The 18,890-nt window shown below is 50.0% G+C and overlaps 1 protein-coding gene across 11 annotated transcripts in view; it reads right to left on the bottom strand.

Annotated features, from left to right (window-relative positions):
* APBB2 (amyloid beta precursor protein binding family B member 2) overlaps positions 1-18,890 on the bottom strand; it is a 374,503-nt gene continuing 355,613 nt past the window's right edge. For all 11 annotated transcript variants that reach the window (XM_044224322.1, XM_044224331.1, XM_044224328.1 and 8 more), the window contains 6 exons: positions 14,886-15,000; positions 12,705-12,792; positions 11,756-11,839; positions 10,056-10,171; positions 8,239-8,418; positions 1-3,908 (listed from right to left, as the gene is read on the bottom strand). In XM_044224322.1, coding sequence (XP_044080257.1) covers positions 3,741-3,908; positions 8,239-8,418; positions 10,056-10,171; positions 11,756-11,839; positions 12,705-12,792; positions 14,886-15,000 — 751 coding nt within the window. In that variant the 3' untranslated portion in view covers positions 1-3,740. The remainder of the gene's footprint in view (positions 3,909-8,238; positions 8,419-10,055; positions 10,172-11,755; positions 11,840-12,704; positions 12,793-14,885; positions 15,001-18,890) is intronic.

Raw genomic sequence — 18,890 nt, 5'->3', positions numbered from 1 at the left:
TTTTGTGCAGCTAAGTTTATTCTCACAACATAGTACATTAAAATGTGTAAAAGTGGTCGACAGCAAACGGGGCAGAAAGCAAAAGCAAACGTTCTTTCGGGATAAACAAGCCGCTTTGGATGGCAGGGAGTGCTCTCACGGATAAACCGCGAGCGCAGTCTTCTCTCTGAAGCTGAAGTAAATTAAACTGCATTTTCCTGGCTGTGTAACACACATGTCAGCTGTGTATTAGGTTAAGGAAGCCTGGCAAACTAGAGAGCTAATGGTTTTACGAGTCAGATTGTGCTAGAATCGGTTGGGGATATGTTTTTCATGTTGTTTGTGAAATCTTGAATTTGTATTGCGATGCTTAAGGAAACGAGAGTGTCCTACAAGAAAAGGAGGAAAGATTTAGGGCTTTCTAGTAAGTGACCTTGTGTAGACTTGTCTTGCCAATCTCCGTCATAAAATCAGAGTGGATTTTAAAAAAAGTAGCTGTGCCAACAGTTTATCACGAAGAACTTACTTGAATGGAAATGGGTCTAATGTCCCTTCATGCAATCAGACAGACACAAACAGAAAACAAGGGTCCTAAGTAGCTAGGGGTGATCTTCTATCCAAGTGGAAACAAAGGGCTTGTGGACATGTGTCTTTCAGGCGAGATCACATGTGCTGTGAAGGATATAAAAACAAAGCACCAAGAAGTGCTTTTCGATTTGCAAAGTAAAGTTTTTGCCACAGGCGTGTAGGCTGTTCCCCTTGATGCCGCCAAGGAGCACAGAGATGAGATGGCAAGTCTGCGTCTATCTAGCTGCTTTTAAAAAATAAAAGGACCTTTAAGCATTTTTGCCATTTCTTCTACATATTCCAATAAAAATGTGACTACAAATCATTACAAAACCACCTTTGAGGCGATGTAGAGTTCACTGAGATTACTTAGGCCTGGATACGCTGGGAGAGAGTATCCAGTAAAGAGAATACATTAACACAATAATGCAGTATATTTCAGTAAAAATAGAATAAATAAAATAAAAATATTTCAAGCCGTATTTAACAGGTTAGTTTAAAACAATGGTAAGACGGACGGGGCCTAGTGGACACGGCCGCCGGTTTACCGTGTCGCAGGTCGACAGAAGATGCATAGATAACTCCCGTGTCACCACAGCGTCGGGGGTGGGGGTGGGGACACCGCGCCCTCTCACGGAGAAATACACGCACACCGTCACACTTACTTTTTGGCCATGGCAGAAAGTGTCTGAACGCTCTGGTTAACGTAATGAATTTCACAAAATTAACTGCATTTAGGACGCAAAGCTATTTTCAGAACCGAGTATCTGCAGGAAAGTTTTCAGTTATGTAAAGGCTATCGTTCCTCTTGACGCACCCTATGATTGCATATATCAAGCAGATTGCTACTTAAAGCTAGCTCAGTATTCTTGACCCTGAAGACAAACAAAGGTATGCCTTAAAAAATGAACAGAGGGCTCTGGTAGAGGTTTCCAATATAAAAGTGGGTGACTTATTCAGAATTTTTATCGCACTAAAACCTTTCCCTGTGGAGGTCGAGATGAAAGATCATCGTGATTCAATTTTGAACAGCTTTTCAAAGGGCACAGTAAGGACTTTCTTATGGCAATAATTTCTTATGATGGCACTGGTTACTTCAGATAGGATAGCATTAGGCTGGTGAGAAGTAGGATTATTTCGAGGGTGGCATCTTTTTTGTCATAACACTACAGCGCTAGCGAGCAGTTCCAGAATTCTGAGGGAACAGAGGCAGGAGGCCTCCGACGCCATCCAGTTCTCTGGTGGCGAAGTACCAACGGTTAGGACTATCTCTACCACAAGTAACACCACCTCAGGAAAATCTCGGAAGTTGAACAGGCTGTACGGCATTTAGGATCCTGTTCTCTACACATGATTGAGGCACACTGAAGGGAGAGAGGCCCAGACTGAGAGGATGATGGTTTTATGATTTAGATCGCTGTGTGAGGAACTTGGATGTACTCCCTTCCTTCTACAGGGAATTCTAAGGTTTCCTGACCGGGACTGGATAAGCCCAGAGTAGCTGTGGAGAGAACTCTCCTCACTGATGCAGAAGCAGCATGACTTAAACAGAGCGGGGAAGCACGGGTTCTCGTCCCGGCTCTCGCACAAACTTCTGAGGGATCTTAGGCTACATGACTGAGCCTCTTCGTACTTTATATATACATTTTTATTTCTCAAATGTGTTTAGTACCTTTCTCTACCTCCTAAGGCTCAAATGGGTTAAGACTGTGGAAACCGTTTTAACAAGTACATCATGGTGGATAAACAAAGTGTTACTTTTTATAACTGGATGTTTTAAAATGTTAATTTTGAAATTAAAAAGTAAATAAGACTAATATTTAGATTGGTCTCCTTAGCAACTTCCTTTTAAGACAACAATGTCAACAAGAGTCTAAATCTGTGCATCTTTATAGGTGAGAAAAAAGAAGCCAGAAAAAGCTATTTTGGGGAAACTCGTTAAGCAGTCCATTGTTGCTATGTATTTTTTGCTCGGATATGAAATTTCTAACTCTTGAAAAAAATATAAATTTAAAAATAGATCTAGTAAAGTTCAACAAATTCTAATATTAAATACAGAAATTCAGAAAGGTTCAATTTAATGTACTTTGTTGCCATGGACAATACATGATGGACAGACGGCTTTCTGGGCAAAAAGCATGAGGGTAAGACTGAGCAGGATACAGAGTCCTAGCAGACCATCTCGCTAGGACGACCAAACATAATAACGTGGTGGTGGAGATCCCAAATGTAAATGACATTTCCTCAACTCCAGATTGCATATTGGCTAATTATCAAACTAAGGGTGAAAGGCGTATGAGGAATATTTCGTTTTACTGTTGTTTATGTAGAGAATGGCTGTAGTGAACTATAATTCTCTAGCTGCATTGTACAATATAAGGCAGAAGTTTGAAATATGTCCCACCCGAAATGCATTATGATTTTCTTTCACCTTTCTTTTTTTTTTTTTTTTTTAATAATCGGTCTAAAAACCATCTAGAAAGAAAGGCTACTTTTTGTTCGATTTTAATTTCCCCAATTTGGTTTGTTTTTCAAGTGAAGTTTCACTTTTCCCCCAACATCCCGCAAACAGCTGTAGACATGAAATGGTGTCCGTGTGTCAAAGAGCTCGTCAAGGAAAGCTGCCAGTTGGTTTCTGTACTGATGCCAACAGCCGATGTTGTCAACCAAAAGGTTCGATTTCGTGAAAGACCAGAACAAAAACTCATCATCCTATTTTTACAGCAATTCAATGGTATCTGGTACGCAGCGGCTACTCCAATGTCGGAAACAGGGCAAAGTGCTGTAGGACTTAAACACTGCTCGTGACAGATCCAGTCAAGAAGACCGTGAAACTAACTCGGGTGTCGTTTGCTCCAAGGACCCAGCATTAGCTCACCAGGGGGGTGTGTGGCCACATTCTTCTCTGTGTCTGTGAAGTTAAGTAATGTTCACGGTATTTACAGTAAGAAAAAGACCTTCCACTGCTCGCGATGTATCTGACTGATAGCAAAAAAAATTAGTCATGCTTCTTTTCATATCACATGATGGTGGCAAGACGAAAGAACATGCTTGTCTAACACTGTTTGGTTAAGGGTAAATTCTCTGAAGACAAAGCATCGGCAACTGACTGGAAGGCCAGGTTTCGGTTCATCTTCTTGAGTGTAGCTATTCAACCTTCAGGTACGTATTCCAGAATCCTTTAACATATGCAGCTATGGTGTCTCTGTGACAGGGCGTTTCTGTTTCAAAGTGTCAATGAGGGATAAGACCCCCCGTTTTACATTGGTTGTGACTCTTCTGGTCACAGAGTCTGCTGGCGGAGGAGGTGGTCGAACTTTCTGGGAAGGCGGCCTGGCTACCAAGCACTTCTGATACCGTAGCTGAAATAAAACAAAAGTTCGTTTTATGGTTGTTAATGATGTGCCATCCCTTCTCTTTTAATTCACTAATACACTTGCTTCCAAAATGTAATGACCTAGCCCCTAAACATAAACCCAAGAGTTCATTTCTTACTGTGGGTATTTGAAATGTTCTTAAAAGATCATTAGGCCTGGGGCACGGGGGTGGCTCAGTCAGTCAAGCACCCGACTCTCGACCTCAGCTCAGGTCTCTATCTCAGGGCTGTGAGATCGAGCCCCACATCGGGCTCCATGCTGGGCTTGGAGCCTACTTGAAAAAACAGATCATTCGGCTCAACAAACGTGCTGTGGCTTTTGCCATCCACCTCCACCCTCGACTTGTTCTCTTTCTGGACTGGCTGTAGTTTATGTAACAGTCAAAGAGCTAATGAGAAGGAAAATGATGGGGAGAGAGAATGCTGGAGTTTTGTCGGAGACAGGTACAACTCTGTACGGTGACATAAGTGCTCACGGCTGACTGGGTGCCAGCACGGTAGGAAGGGACAGTCTGAATCTAGGCTCTGTCACTCCTGTCACCTGTATGACCCCAGCAAGGTATTCCGTCTCTCAGTCTTAGCTCCTTCCATGTGAGATGGCATAAAACTGGGACCTTTACAGAGGGTGTTACGATTAAGGAATCCTTGCAGAATGCTGAAAACAGGCCTAGCTGCACTGAAGGTCTTCATAAATGTTTGTTCCCCTTCCTGTTTTCTGCTTTAATAAAAATGATGTGTAAAGATTTCAGGAGACATTTTATCTGCGAGTCTAAATCCTAATGGGTTTTAAAATTTTAAGTAATCTCTATACCAAATGCAGGGCTCAAACTCACGACCCCAAGTTCAAGAGTTGCACGCTCCACCAACCGAGCCAGCCATAAGCTCCTAAATCCTAATGGATTTTAATGGATTTTAGCACTACTGGCACCACAGACAGTTTCTCTCCTTCAGAAATATAACACAACCCACCCGCTTTTATATTAATAGGTAAGTAATTCTTCAAAATTAGGTAAGAAGATTAAAATTTACCAAATACAGTTTTTCCTAATCCTAGCCCTTTAAAATAATTAATTCTATGGCTGATTTTTTAAAAAAGACTCTACTTACATATCAATAGGTTCTTTAGTGTAGTGTGAAACAGGCTGAGGCTTCCCCAGGGGAAGCAGACACAGACTATCTTCTGGAAGGACTCGGCCCCTTTCGACCCAGTCATCCAAGAAAGGATCGCTCAAGCCTTCTCCGTGTGAGCTGGCTTGCTAGTCTGCATCACAACCCAAACCACACACCTGCCAAGCACAGATCTGCACACGGGCAGGGGGGCCGTCACAAGGATGACAGCGTAGGTCATCATGGACTAGGAATCTCTACTGGGAGTTGTGTCCAGCGTGAGCCGACACCGCACGCGATGAATTTCATGAAGGCTCCCGCGCTCCTCCTGGATTTCACCAAAGTATCTTCAGCGGGGCCTATGCCACACAGCTGCAAAAGATGCCTAATGATTAAGGACAGCCCAGAACGCGTGTCAGCACCAAAGGCATTTCAGAGGGTGTGAGTTACTCATGCTCCACAGTTTGCAGAGATTCCTATGGATCTGACTCCGGAGGACAGCCACTGAGTCACAAATGCTGGGATCTGGGTGTAGGGGAGGGTGTGATGTTCTCAGTGCACCTTAAACTGGACCGGCTGGGCCGCTTCAGCTGGTCTCCCTATTATAACTAAAATCGTAAGCAAATGCGTAAAAATGGTTTCTCAGAAAGAAAATGAGTCTGGGAATCTGAAAACAAACTGTAACCAGTGATAAAGCTAATTATTTAATTGTCACCACATTTAAAATGTACAATTAAGACTGAAAGCCATTCATTTTACGACCAAAACCATCTGTTACGATCCTTGTTCAGTTTCAGGAAACACCTAAACAGCCACCCGCCATCTTTGCTTGACTGGATGCTTCCCTTTCCTACTGTCTTCCTTCCGTCTCCGTCTCCCATGCTGGCTCCGGGGGTTCCTCTGGACCCCTCTGCCTGCTCTGCCCCTGCCACCCCCACCATCCACACCCTGCCGTCACTGCAGGCAGGTCTGAGTTCTTGGCCTCCCAGCTCCAGAGCCCTTGACAGAGGTCTGCGGTCAGAGGACTCCGGCTCCTGAGCCCAGGGCACCAGCTCCTCCCCCTCTTCCTCCCTCCTCCCCTCTCCACTCACAGGTGTCCCTTGAGGGGAAAGTCAGTGGGCTCCCTTTCCCTGGGCCTCACCTTGGCCCTCTAGAGCCCACCTCATCCTCTGCTTTCATTCTTCACCCAGCAACTGTGTGTTCACGACACACACATGACAGAGAACTCCCGCAACCTCCCTCAACGCCACCCATTCCTCTTGGACTCTTAGCATCTGGCTAGTCTCGAGTCACCGTGACCCAATGAGGAGGCCAAACCCTAGCCCTAGGCTCTTAATCTACCACAAGACTTTGCCCCAACTATATATATGACCCCCATTTCTTTTTTTTTTTAAAGGATTTTATTTATTTGGGAGAGGGAGCAGACCCCCTGCTGAGCAGGGGAAACCCCCCCGACCGCGACGCAGGACCCTGGGATCATGACACAAACTGAAGAGTGACGCTTAACCGACTGAGCCCTTATGACCACCATTCCAATCCAGCTTGGCTAGCTCATTTCCCTCAGTCTAAGAAAATGTGTGAATCCGCCGCCCCAACCCATAAAACGAGAAACAAACCCCCTTACTGTTGTGCTTCAAGCTACTGCTTCCCTGTCAGACCATGGTCAGCTTTCAGGGTCTCGACCTCTTTTTCCTCCCAGCCACTCCTCGGTCCGGTGTGGTCTTACACTTCTACTCACAGCACCTCTGACACGACAACAGAAGTCTGGATTTGGGTTTATGGGTCTCCCCCTTGCATCTTAGTCCTATTCAATCTTCCCACAGTCCAGCCCCTAAACGGTGGGTTGAATTAAACAAACAGAATGGGTGCTTTAAATTCAGTATTGCTCATCCCTGACCGGACGATTCTCTACGACGTCCCAACTCATCTGCTCCTGCTGCCTCTGCTGCCACGATCTTGGTTTAGAACCTCGGAAACTCTCATGTGGACCAGTTCGATGGCTTCCTGCCCGAGCTCCCCACACCAGCCCTGCCCTTTCAAACCCATCCCCTCCTTTGGTTTCCTTTTTGGGGGGGAGTATGCTTCTAAAACCCAGCATCAACTCATCGGTCCTACTTACTAATGTCTGCTGGAGAAACGCCTTGGCCTCACTCCCCAGGCCCTTCACGATGGGGACCTCCCCTCCTGTACTCGGGTCCAGCTCCCCAGCCCGCTGCTGCTAGGGATGACCACCACCCCAGGTCTTGATGCCTACATTCATACTGTTTCCTCAATTTTTCTAGAACTTCTTTAGTGCCTGGCATCACAGGTGATCAAAGGATATTTTCAGAATGAAGGATGAGGTATTTTTGTTTGTTTGAAATCCTACATGTGGTACCAAGAGTACGACTGGGTCACCTGAAACAGTGGGGGTTGAATGCCGGCCTCGTTGCTGACCACCTCCATGTCCTGAGGCCCGTTCTTTCCTCTGAGCCTCTGTCTTATACATAAAATGGAACTAATAACTCCCTTACAAACAGTCATTGTAAGGACTGAGATCACGGGTACAAATTAAGTATTTAAGACCAATGTGCTGAAACCAACGATCTGAAATAAAAATTATTCAACTCACCGGATTTTTTAAGTACTAAGTTGGTTCTCAACAGCACCAACTCCTACATGCCCCACATTTCCTGGCCATACCCTGAAATTAATCAGGGATTGAGAATTAAGATGCTCAATCTGGGGCACCTGGGGGGCTCGGTCGGTTAATCATCTGCCATCACTCAGGTCATGATCCCTGTGTCCTGGGCTTGAGCCCCACATTGGGCTCCCTGCTCCAGCTGGGAGTCTGCTTCTCACTCTCCCTCTGCCCTTGGCTTGTATGCTCTCTCTCTCTCTCACTCACTCACTCTTTCTCAGATAAATAAATAAATAAATAAAATCTTAAAAAAAAAAAAAAAAAGAATCCTCAATCTGTAGATTTGAAGAGCCCCACTCTCAGGGGTTCCGGAGTCCCTACAGAACGTGGCTCCGTGGAGCGTGTCTTGCTGTGGGCGCCCTTGGCTGCTGAGACGGCAAACAGTGAGGATGGACAGCATCTGCAGGGCTGACAGCAGAATCCAGCAGAGTATCCCTTGAGAAAGGAGCCAGACCTTCCTGTAGGTGAGGAGCTCTGCCCTAGAGGCAGGGGTGTGGAGGCGCGGCAGCCCCCCGCGGGGACCACTCACCATGCAGGCAGCCTGCACCGCCTCTGACACGTTTCCCGCGTTTGGCTCGCACCAGAACACGTGGCACTCGAAGCGCTGGTTCCCGGTGTCCATGATGAAGGCAAACGTATGCACGTCCTTTCCGACGCCCATGAAGGACAGGAATCGCACGCGGCACTCCACCAGGACGTCCTCTTCACTCTGTAAGACACGCCACTCAGCAGCCCGCTCTCCTGGAGGCCGGTGGAGGCAGGAACCAGTTCGAGGCTTGAGCCACAGACTCAAGCCCAGAGTGGCCGCAGGGAGACGCTGGTGTTAGGAACAGAGAGCTCGCCTGGATTTAGAAAGGATGTACTTTCCTAGAAAGGCCAGCTTCTCAACGTGTCTGGAGAGGCCATCCCTGCTAGCTGGGGGGGTCTTACTGCCATCTAGGCCCACTCTGAACTTCACCCAGGTATGTGTGTTCTCTTGTCTGGCTACCATGCCCCAAGCCCGTGCATTCACGGTGGGCAGGAGTGGGGTCACGTAAACTTCTTAGGCTTTGCTCACACAGGGCACCTGGAGGCTCAAAGCCCATTTGGCCAGAGCCTGCTGGAAACCTCAGAGCACCAAGAGAAAAGGAGCCACAGGATCTCTTTATTCGGTTCTCCTTGCCGTGCTAACTAGTACAGTGAATCATATTTCTATCTGAAACCATGTAGAAAAGCTGCCAGATTACTTTTTTCTCTCCACAAACTGGTGTCCATATGGTGTCCATATGATGCAGGGTAAAGAAATGCTCGGAATTCATTCTTGGGAACACCACACCCTCTGTAGCGACCATATGCAATTTCTGAATTAGTAAACACATCCAGAATGTTGACTTTTGGATCATTAACATCTTGACTTACTAACTACTCACTCAGGTGTTAAGGAATCCTTTCCCAGGCCACTGAAAGGAGCCTGAGGCACCATGAAGTTTTCTAGGGAGAAAGGATATTTAGGCTGAGATCTGGTACCGGCCGGCTGGGCGAAGGGGCAGGGCAGAGAGGGGCCGCGCCTGCAGATGCTGAGGGAGCCAAGCAGGGTCAGTGAGCACCTGACTCCTGACTCTTTGGAGTCAGGACTGGGCTCGAAGGTGAGCTCCCAGCAGACAGAATCAAGAGCAGGCTGATGCCTCGGGGTCTCTCCGTGACAGGTGCCTCATGGAGGCAGAACTGAAAAGCGGCCGACAGTCTGCAGCCGACCGCTGGACCGAATCCTGAGCTTGCCGCTTCTAGCTGTTGTGGCCACAGGCGTTTACTCGCTCTCCTGTGCCTCAGTTTCCTAAGCCATACAACTGGGATAATTTGGTCTGAGGCGAATGCTGACCTCTCTCGATGACCATCGGTCCCTGCTCCTACAGACAGAACCCACCCCAGCACCTTTCCCGACCGAAGCACCTGTGGCCCAACTCTGGATAAACAGCCCAGACCACACCGAAGCCTGGAGAGCAGTCAGAAAACCAAACCCGTAAGGAGTGACTGCCGGCCTCATACAATGAACTCTAGCAAATGAGTTCATTCTCTGGGACACAGGAGGAAGAAAGAATTGGGAGCACCAGAACAGAAGCTCCTTAGTTCAAAGAAAAGCAAAGTGATACAGAGATCCAGGCACGAAGGACAGAAAAAAAAAAGGTTTTGTTTTTTTGTTTTAAATGCAGGCAACTTTAATCACAACTCACCATAACCGCCCCCCTCCCCCAAACCACACCCCCTAGAGGTGAAGCCTTGGCTGCATGTCCACCTTTCAAGGAAGGTCACCATATCAAAGTTTCACCATAACGCACACAGACCAACCTCATGTCTGGTCCTGCTCACCTTTTCACTGATGACGGTCACGGTAGCATCGGCCACATTCATGTTCACCGACGGCCAATCCTCCTTGCTGGATGAGGTCATAAGATTTTCTATGGCATTGTTCAGGGTATCCATTCCTGTGGATGGCACAGATCACTGAACAAGGTCCTAAAGCCACTTATCACCATCCAGTGTGGGCCCAAACCACCCAGCCAAACTGATCAGTTGCTGTTTGATTTATTTATTTTATTTTGTAGCCCCAAAAGACATTTCGTGGGAGCATTTCATCGCTTGAAAGAAAAAAACAAAATGCCAGCTTCTTCAACAAAAGAACGGTCATGAGAACCCCTGGAGAGATGGAGTGGGTGATGTCCTGTCTCACCGGACCACAGTACGACTTCCTTTCCAGAGAGTCCCTAGCCCCAAGTATGCAGAGAGTATGTGAGCAAACACTGCCTTTTCCTAAGCAAGGGGCCCTGGGGAAGGAACAGAAGCCAGCACTTGCCAGAAGACCCCACTCTCACCCCACCTTACTTTGCCACTTAAACGAGGCACTTAGACAAGGCATTGCAAGGGGGTTCCGGGACCGTGTGCCGGCCCAGACGGTTTCTGTGGCAGTGGGTGGGGGGAACCGTGACCCGGCTGAGGTGCAGTCACAATTTACCCATCTCAAGTGAACCATGCAAAAGTTTGTAGTGTAGGCACAGAGTGGGGCAACCACCACCGCAACCAATTTTAGAACATTGTCGTCACCCCAGAGAGAAGCCCTGTACACTCTGGGGGTCTCCATCTGGCTCTTCCCAGCCCCCGGCCCTAAGCAATGACTGATTTTATTTCTCTCTCCAGAGGGTTGTCTCTTCTGGATGTATTGTACACAGTGAGTCCCACAGTACGTGGCTCCCATCCTCCGGGCCGGTCCACGCTGCCACCCATGTCAGTCTGTGATGCCTCTTTACCACCAAATACAAGTACGTGGTCTGGCGGCATCAGTTTTATTTTTTATTTTTTTGATAGTATCACATTTTACTAATCAATTCGTTGGTTGACGGATTTTTGTTTCCACTTTCTGACTATGGTGAATAATGAGGCTGTGAATGTTTGTGGGGACAGAGGTTTCCATTTCGCCTGGGTACACGCCCGGGGGCAGAAATGCTGGGTCCGGAGGTGACTCTGTGTTTGACCTTCGGAGGAGCTGCCAGACTTTTTCCCAAAGCGGCTGCCCTATTTTCCCAAGCAGGGCACGAGGGTTCTGACCTCTCCTCAGCCTTTTCTACCCAGAGAAAGGCTCTGTCTCCCAGCCTGCTGTCAGCTTGGTGTGGCCGAGAGGCTAAGTTCTGCCCTGGGGATGGGAGCTGACTGCGGGGGGTGCTGCTTTGGGGTTACACCTGGAAAGGGGACAGAGGAGAGCTCCCTCAGCCCTTTCTCCCTGCGGTCAACAAAGGACTAGAGCAGGTTCCCCGGCTCTGGAGACAGACGCTCCCTCTGAGAAGGGCAGAACCCTCTGGAACCCTGGATCACATGTCTCCGAGCCACTGCGTGAATGACAGCGATGGGTCTGCCTTGTTCCCATCCCTCTATTCTGGGGACCATGTGACCAAGCATGTCCCCTGGGGCTCTTCTGATCAGGACCGTTTGTGCGCTATGGCTGGTGACAGGGCACGGGTCTCCTCCCACAGGCTCCCAAACACTCGCGCAGGGAAAGGATGCAGTCCCGCACGTACCGACCGGCTTGTCTACGGGTAACATGCCCAAGTACTGCACGTGGAACTTCTGCACCAGCTCAGTCTTTGGTGTTGGGAAATCTACTACAGGGAACAAAAGCAAGAGATCTTTCAGTGGTTCCAGGACACACACACAGACGCAGCCACCGCTCTATGTCTGGTCTGCGATGCCTGGAGCAGCACCCGTGCTGCTGCGTCGCGTTTCCAGAGGAAGGTGCAGCTCCCATTCTGGGAGGAGAGCCCCTATCCCAGCAGACACCAGGCCTCCGCCAACCAAAATCCCACTCCACTCTCATTTCTGGGCACGGAAGCAGTGAAAGCTGCCTCACATATGCTAAGGAACAGCTTCCGATGGCCTGTCTGTGAGGCACCTGCTGCCAGGAGAAGACTGAATCACACAGGACATGGAGACAGCAAAAGTAACTAAACAGAATCTCCCCAAATAGCTACATTTCTATTTTACTGAGCTGTAACTGACATGGAGCATTATGTCAGTTTTAGGTGTATAAGTGGTGACTTAGTCTTTGTTTCTACTGCAAAAATAATCACCACAATAAGTCTCTCTGCCTGCCTCTCTGCCTACTTGTGATTTCTGTCAAATAAATAAATAAAATCTTTAAAAAAAAATTCATCTTTATACTTAAGAAAAACTTTTTTTTCCACATCGAACAACCTATTTTTAAACTAGCTGGCTTTACCCTGGCTGTATCTGAGTTAGAAACCACGAAAGATAATACTCTTTCATCTTGTCCAATAACAGAACTCAACCTGGCCTTTTGCACCTCATCCCGACCGACACAAAATTAACTCCACGCCCAGGAGGACCCCTGGCGCTTGCTCGGCCAGCATCTGTGGGCTGAAACGTGGTTTCTCAGGAGCCAGGCAAGGGCCTCGGCTCTGGCTGGGACGGATAGTGCCAGCCTGAGGGGAGCGGCCACCGCTGACCTACCTTGCAAGGGCACGTCGAGGTTCACATTGGCTCTTTCCTGTAAGGAACTGCAGGCCAGGGCTTTGGCATTCTTCCGTTCGGCCATAATCTAAAGAAGAGAAAACACGCCCGTGGTCTGTGGCTATAGACCCCGTGTCTTCAGCTGTTCCTGCCAGTCAAGGGTCTGAGCTGACTTGACCTCCAAGTCAAACCCGCTTTGGTCCACGGCCTGACTTCCCACCCCTTATCGCTGAGCTGCTCTGAGAAGGTGCTCATTCTCCCCAGGGGTAACGAGTGAAGGACTACCCCTCCAAGCGGCAGTCTCCTGATTGCTCGGAAATACTCCTCCATTGACCGGGCTCCTGCCTCTAGTGAAACCACCCAGACAGCCTCTGCTGGACCACAGTGGCCAATGGGACCCACAGTAACAGACTTCTCCCATTGTTTCTGAAGGCTGACCTTTGAGCATTCTTTTCAGTGTTTTGGGGAAAGTGTTTGTGAGTTCAAATCCCACCTTCACTACTTACTAGCTGTATGACCTTGGGCAAGTCACCTGACCTCTTGTGCCTCGTTTCCTCTTTGAACACGGGAATCCTAGTATTTACAACCCCAGTGATGTTACGGCCGTTCTGAGGATTCAGTGTCAGCACTTGGAAATACGCGCTGCTATGGGGACTGGTCTTCTAAATCTGTCAGCGGCCTACTGAATTGGTGGTCTGCTGCGAGGGGCACAAGTGTCACTTCTCGCTCCGGTTCACAGAGCGCTGTTGGTTTGGGGACTGACAGAACCCCACCCTTCAGGGACCCCAGGAGTCACTCACATCTTCATTCCCAGGGCCCGCTTTGCGTTCCAGATGGGACGGAAGTCGCTTTCCCCCTCCCGCTTCCCAGTGCTCCCCGCCAGCCCTCTCCTGCGTGCCTGGGACGGTGGGCCAGGCGTCTACTGCCAGTAACAGCAGGACATTTCACGGAGCGCTTCCTCTGTGCTAGGCCATGTTCTGGGGGTTCACATGGGAACACAAGCTCCACAAAGACAAAGATTTTGTTTCTTTCTGTTTTAGTCCCTGCTGTGTTCTTAGAACTTAAAGGTGTTCCACGTGACTGAATGAAGGCAAGGACAAGGAGGAAGCGCTGCAAAGCCGCAGGCCGTGCCCAGACAGGCCGATGCGGGGCTGGGGCAGAGGGTGATGGCTGGGCCCAGAGCAGGGGACGCGTCTCCGTCCCTGCTCCTGCCCCTCCCTGAGGACACATGGCTGGCACCTGCTTTGCCTCTGCTGCTCAGACTCCAGGCCACAGCCCAGGCACGGCTAGCCGAGGCAGCATGGCAGTGAGGCCGGGCTTGACAGCTGCCTCCAACCAGAAAGGTGATGGCCAAGTCCCGTGTTTAGATTCCGTCTGCGGGGTGGGAAGGCCTGGCTACAGGACACTGGGGACAGCGCCCTGGGGAGCTGGCCAACCGCGATCTGAACACAAATTGGCAGGTGATATGGTAGCTAAAAACATCTGTCACCCCCGTACTATACTCCCTGGAGGTCAAGGGACAGAGTGGCCCGTGCTCTCTTCTCCACTGGCTCGCCCTTGGACCGCTGTGTTCCTTTAGGGGGAACCAGCTAGAGTATGCAGAAGAAGAGGGGGTAGGGGCCTGGTAACCTTGGGACCCAAAAGAGATGGGGGTGGGGATTCTGGAGGAAGGAGGAAGACAGGAGCAGGAAGACCGGACACCTGTCTAGCACCCCCAAACGTACAGATGTGGTCGCCAGCTTCACACGTCTTCAGACAGTAAAGGGCTGCCCAGCCGGAGAGACAGAATGGAGGAATCCCTCTCTGTCGCTCTAGATCACATATCTCAAGTAACCACATGGGGTTTCCAGAGAGGCTGATTTCAGGTCCACATAATCAAGAACCTCTAACAGCCAGAGCTGCTCTATAATAGAACAGTTTCCTGAGAGGAACAAGACCCTGTTGATGGGGGTCAACAGAGGTCCCAGGCAGAGGGTGAGGATGTTTCTATCAGGACTGCTCTACTGGAGGGAAGCAGGGGTAGAAGGGCTGGTCCAGCAAGGCCTAGCAGCCTGTCCTCACTCTGAGGCTCTGGCTAAAGCAGCGGACGTCACCAGCGGGAAACCCTGACCACACCCCTGTCCCTGCTCAGGCGGTGAGAAAAGACAGAGAGATGTACCACCGCGTCTGGACCGACCTTACCTTGGAACAGATTTCGTGGAGACTCGTGGCGATGGCTTTGGCTGGTGTGTCACATCGAAATACATGACATTTCAAAATTCTTGTGTCTTTGTCTCTTGCTACGTAAGCAAAATCTCTGTGCAAACAACATTTATCAGCACGTTAGAAAAGGTACCTCTGAGAGCGTGCGGTCTGGTTATGAGCGTTAGCTGAGCGAGTAGCCAGCAGGTCAGTGGGGAGCAGAGGATGTAGCAATGGGTAAAAACAAAACTCAAACTTCCACAGTTACCTAAAACAGAGCAATTCCATGGACTTAAGAATTCATTGCTAAGTAAAAGAACTACGGTGTTTCCCAAATTCAGGGTCCTGAGCTCCTGTAATCTCCTATGGCCCTGCATGAAAGCTGAATTTCTTACGAGCCTTCTATCTACAGTGACAACAAATACTATGGTTACAGAAGAGCATAACGACGGACGAGAGGCTCTGTCCCTGGCTGCTTTGGGAAGGCACAGGGATCTCCGCTGGAGGTCAGCCTGCCCTGTGTCACGCGCGGTGGGGCTCTCCGAGCCCGGCTGCAGGTCAGGGCACTGAGCCTCGGCCTGTCCACCCCTGCTTCAATACACGCTCCCCCAGCCTTCTCCCTCCTCGTCTTCTATCACAGTCGGTGTCCTCTAGGCTAGAACCCGGAGGCCTTCCTGTCTCCCCCAACTCCCCATGTGTGGCCTGTTCGACATCCTGAAAATGTCCCGAACCTGTCCTCCCTTGCCGGGACTACCTCCTCTCAGGTGTTCTCCCCACTGCGTGTTCACGCTCTCTGTGCCGCTGTCACCGTGCAGGACTCAGGGCCGGGCAGGCAGCCTCCCCAGCGCTGCCATGGCAACCCAGACACACGGCCCTTACGACCGGACATGGCCACGTGTGTTCATGGGTTTGCATTCCCCACAGTGCCCTGAAGCTCTGTGCAGATGAGCCCTGCCTGAGTTACCCCCCATACCCAGTCCAGGCCTGGCCATATAGGTACTAACCAAGTGCTCCTTCCTCCTTTAGGAATAGAGGCTGCATCCCAATTTCCCGCGGGTAAGCTGGCCCTCAGTCAGAGGTGTGAACAGCTTCAGGACCAGGGACTGAGGGGGTTGCGTCTGGGCGAGGAGCTGGCCCAGACTCAGGAGTGAGCACGGTCTTGCTCTACAGTATGTCCCTGAGGCCTTCCCAGTCTAGTCTCAACCACCATCAAGAAAACATGTTATCTAAAAAAGCAGTAGGAGAAGCCCTCCCTTGTAGAGACTACGCTCAGGGGGAGCCCTGTTTCTGGCCCCCAACTCTCTGGGCTCCTCTTTTTTGTGGATGGATCTTACAAGAACATATGCAGTGTCTCACCACACAGAACTGTCTTCCTTCAACATTCGCTGCTCCACTGCCATTTCTCTGAGGCCGAATCTCTTTGGGTCCATGAGCACACACACGAAGCCCAAAACCTGTCCGGATTTCTGGAGTTCCAGAACCTGTCCCACCTACTCTTCCAGGACCCTTCGTCCAACCTCACAGCTCTCCCCTCTGTTCCGGAAAAGGCGGGTCTCCACTCACGGAATCTTCTCTCGCTTGGTGACCCTGGCCTCCCTGTACTGTCTAGGGGACACTGCTCCATCCGCTCTGGTCGGTCCATCCAGCTCACAAGCCTGATTGGCCCTCTGGGCCCTAGGACCTTGCTTGTGTCTAAACACTTACAGCCTTTAAATTCTGTAGCAAAAGGATAGGTAAGAGCTTGTCGCATCCTCCTTTCGTACTTAGTGCACGGATCTCAACGCGTCTCTTCTCTCTGAGAGAGTGTCAGGAACAGCCAGAGAGCAATGATTTGGGATTGGGGCAACCCCAGTTCTAGTCTCATTCCTGAGTCCACTGAGCTACACAACCTGGGGCAATGGAGTCTAACCTCATCTTCAAGTGAGAGAGGTGAGAAACAGGATTTCCAAGGCTCCTGTCCGGCTCTGACATTTGGGGAGGGAGGCTTCCGAGACCCAGCCTGCTCCTCGGGACCGCCGGTCGGCCCACAAGCGCAGGACTGCAAGGTTATCCTCGAGGGAGATGGAACCAGCCCTGATCTAGAAGCCACGGGTCATTCTAGCAAACTGCGGCTCTGTGCCCTCTGTTCTTCCAGATGCCGCCCCCGAGGAGTAATTTTTTAAAAAAATTATTATTATTATTAATCTTCATTTTCTTTTGGCTCCAGAGAAAGCGATGAATGCCTGAGGCAACCATCTGGAACCCATATCTTCCCAAAGGAGCAGCTCAGGGGCCGCAGGCTTTGTCGGGAGGATTCTGACAGTTCTTTTTTACAGCTTTGTCTTTTCCCGTCCCCGCGTGGGCACCAGGCTCATAGATCAGGGAGGGAGGAATCTGTCAGCTCCTGACAGCGTGAGTCCCGCGACTAGCCCTCTGGGGCTTTCATGGGCTTCCCAGGAAAAAGCAGGGGTTCTCGCCTCCCTGTGGAGGTGAAGAGATTGGCCCGGCTCTCCTACGGAGCCACGCTCCGCACCCGCAGGCCCCACACCCACGGATCTGAAGAGGCAGTGAGTCCTTTCTCAGACCTGGGGCAGAGGCAAGTTGAACAACTTCCTTTGTGTGCAGTGAAATGCATGGCTGATCTGATTTCATCCTTATTCAGAATGAAACCCAAATGTCGCTTAACTGGGGGTTTCAAAACCTCGGCCCCTCATTTCTGAAAAAAGCTGCTCTAGCCGACAGAATAAGGACCTTTCTAAGATGTTCACAGCCCAATTCCCATAATCTCTGATTGGGTTACCTCGCATGGCAAAGGGGGTTACAGGAAAGGACTTGAGATGGGGGCTGTTCCCCTGAATTCTCCGGTTGGGCCCAGCACACGTGCAAGGGAAGAAGGACTTGACATCTCAGGGACAAAACGGGAGCTGGGGCCACCAGCCAAGGAAAGCAGGTGGCCTCTAAAAGCGGAAAAAGGCCAGGAAATGGATTTTCTCAGGGAGCCGTTAGCCCCACTGATGCTGTGATTACATCTGGAATGCTCATGTTAGATTTCTGATCTCCAGAACTGTGGGGGAATAAATCTGTGCTTGCTTTGAGCCACGTCTGTCATAATTTGTTAACGGACTAAGAGAGTTGCCAGTAGGCTTTACATTCTCACTAAATTAGAATATGATTTAAAACTTATGTTTTAAAAAAATACTCCCTTCCTTTCCCTTCCCTTCCACAAATGCCTTCTGAGCCACTATGATGTGCCTGGCAAACACAGACAAGGCTCAGCCTGGAAGTCCGCTGTCTACGGATACAGGTGTCCAGTGGGATTTGAGGAGCATCTGAAGTATCATAAGGACCTGACCAGGGTGAGAAGGGCATGGATGATTCCAGGGAGCATGAGTAAAGGCACGGAGGTCAGTCAGTCCACGGAGTGGCTGGAAGAAATACTGGTCCCTTGCAGACTCCTAGGCGCTGTGGTGTGTGTGGGGGGCAAGGCAGGACCATGGGGAGGGTGCACCTGCGTCCTGCCAGCAGCCTGGCCCTCGAGCCTTGTCATATGGCATGGGACCCCATAAAATATGTGTTTTAAAAGGTTTCTTTGGGTGGGATGACGGGGTTCAAGTGATACGCCCACCGGGGGCTGCTGTTCCATGCCCAGGTGAGAGAATGAGCACGAAGCAGGCTAAGTCAGCATCTGTGAGAACAGGGTAGAGGGGCGAGAGGGAAAGGAGGCCCTGGAAGGAAGGCTATAGCAGATGAGGCGGAGAACCCAGAATAATTCTTGGGTCCCTGCTGAGCCAACTAAGTGCTCTTGCAGTGGGGCCGGGCGGGGGGAGGATTTGGTGAGGAAGCTCACGAGCAGCAGGTAGGACAGTAAGTTGGAGGTACCTGAGGGCTACCAGGTGGCGGGGCCCACCAAGCAGGTGGATACTCAGTCCAGGGGCTCAGGCCTGAGGTCTGGGCTGGAGACATGGGCCTGAAGGGCAGCTGAAGTCAGGGCAGCAGATGAGAGCAGAGAATGAGAAAAGACAAAAT

Source organism: Neovison vison, chromosome 11 (assembly GCF_020171115.1).
Source record: "Neovison vison isolate M4711 chromosome 11, ASM_NN_V1, whole genome shotgun sequence".
In the NCBI taxonomy this organism is placed as follows: Eukaryota; Metazoa; Chordata; class Mammalia; order Carnivora; family Mustelidae; genus Neogale; species Neogale vison.
Note: the sequence above shows the minus strand (reverse complement) of the source record. Positions and strands in the feature narration are given on the sequence as shown.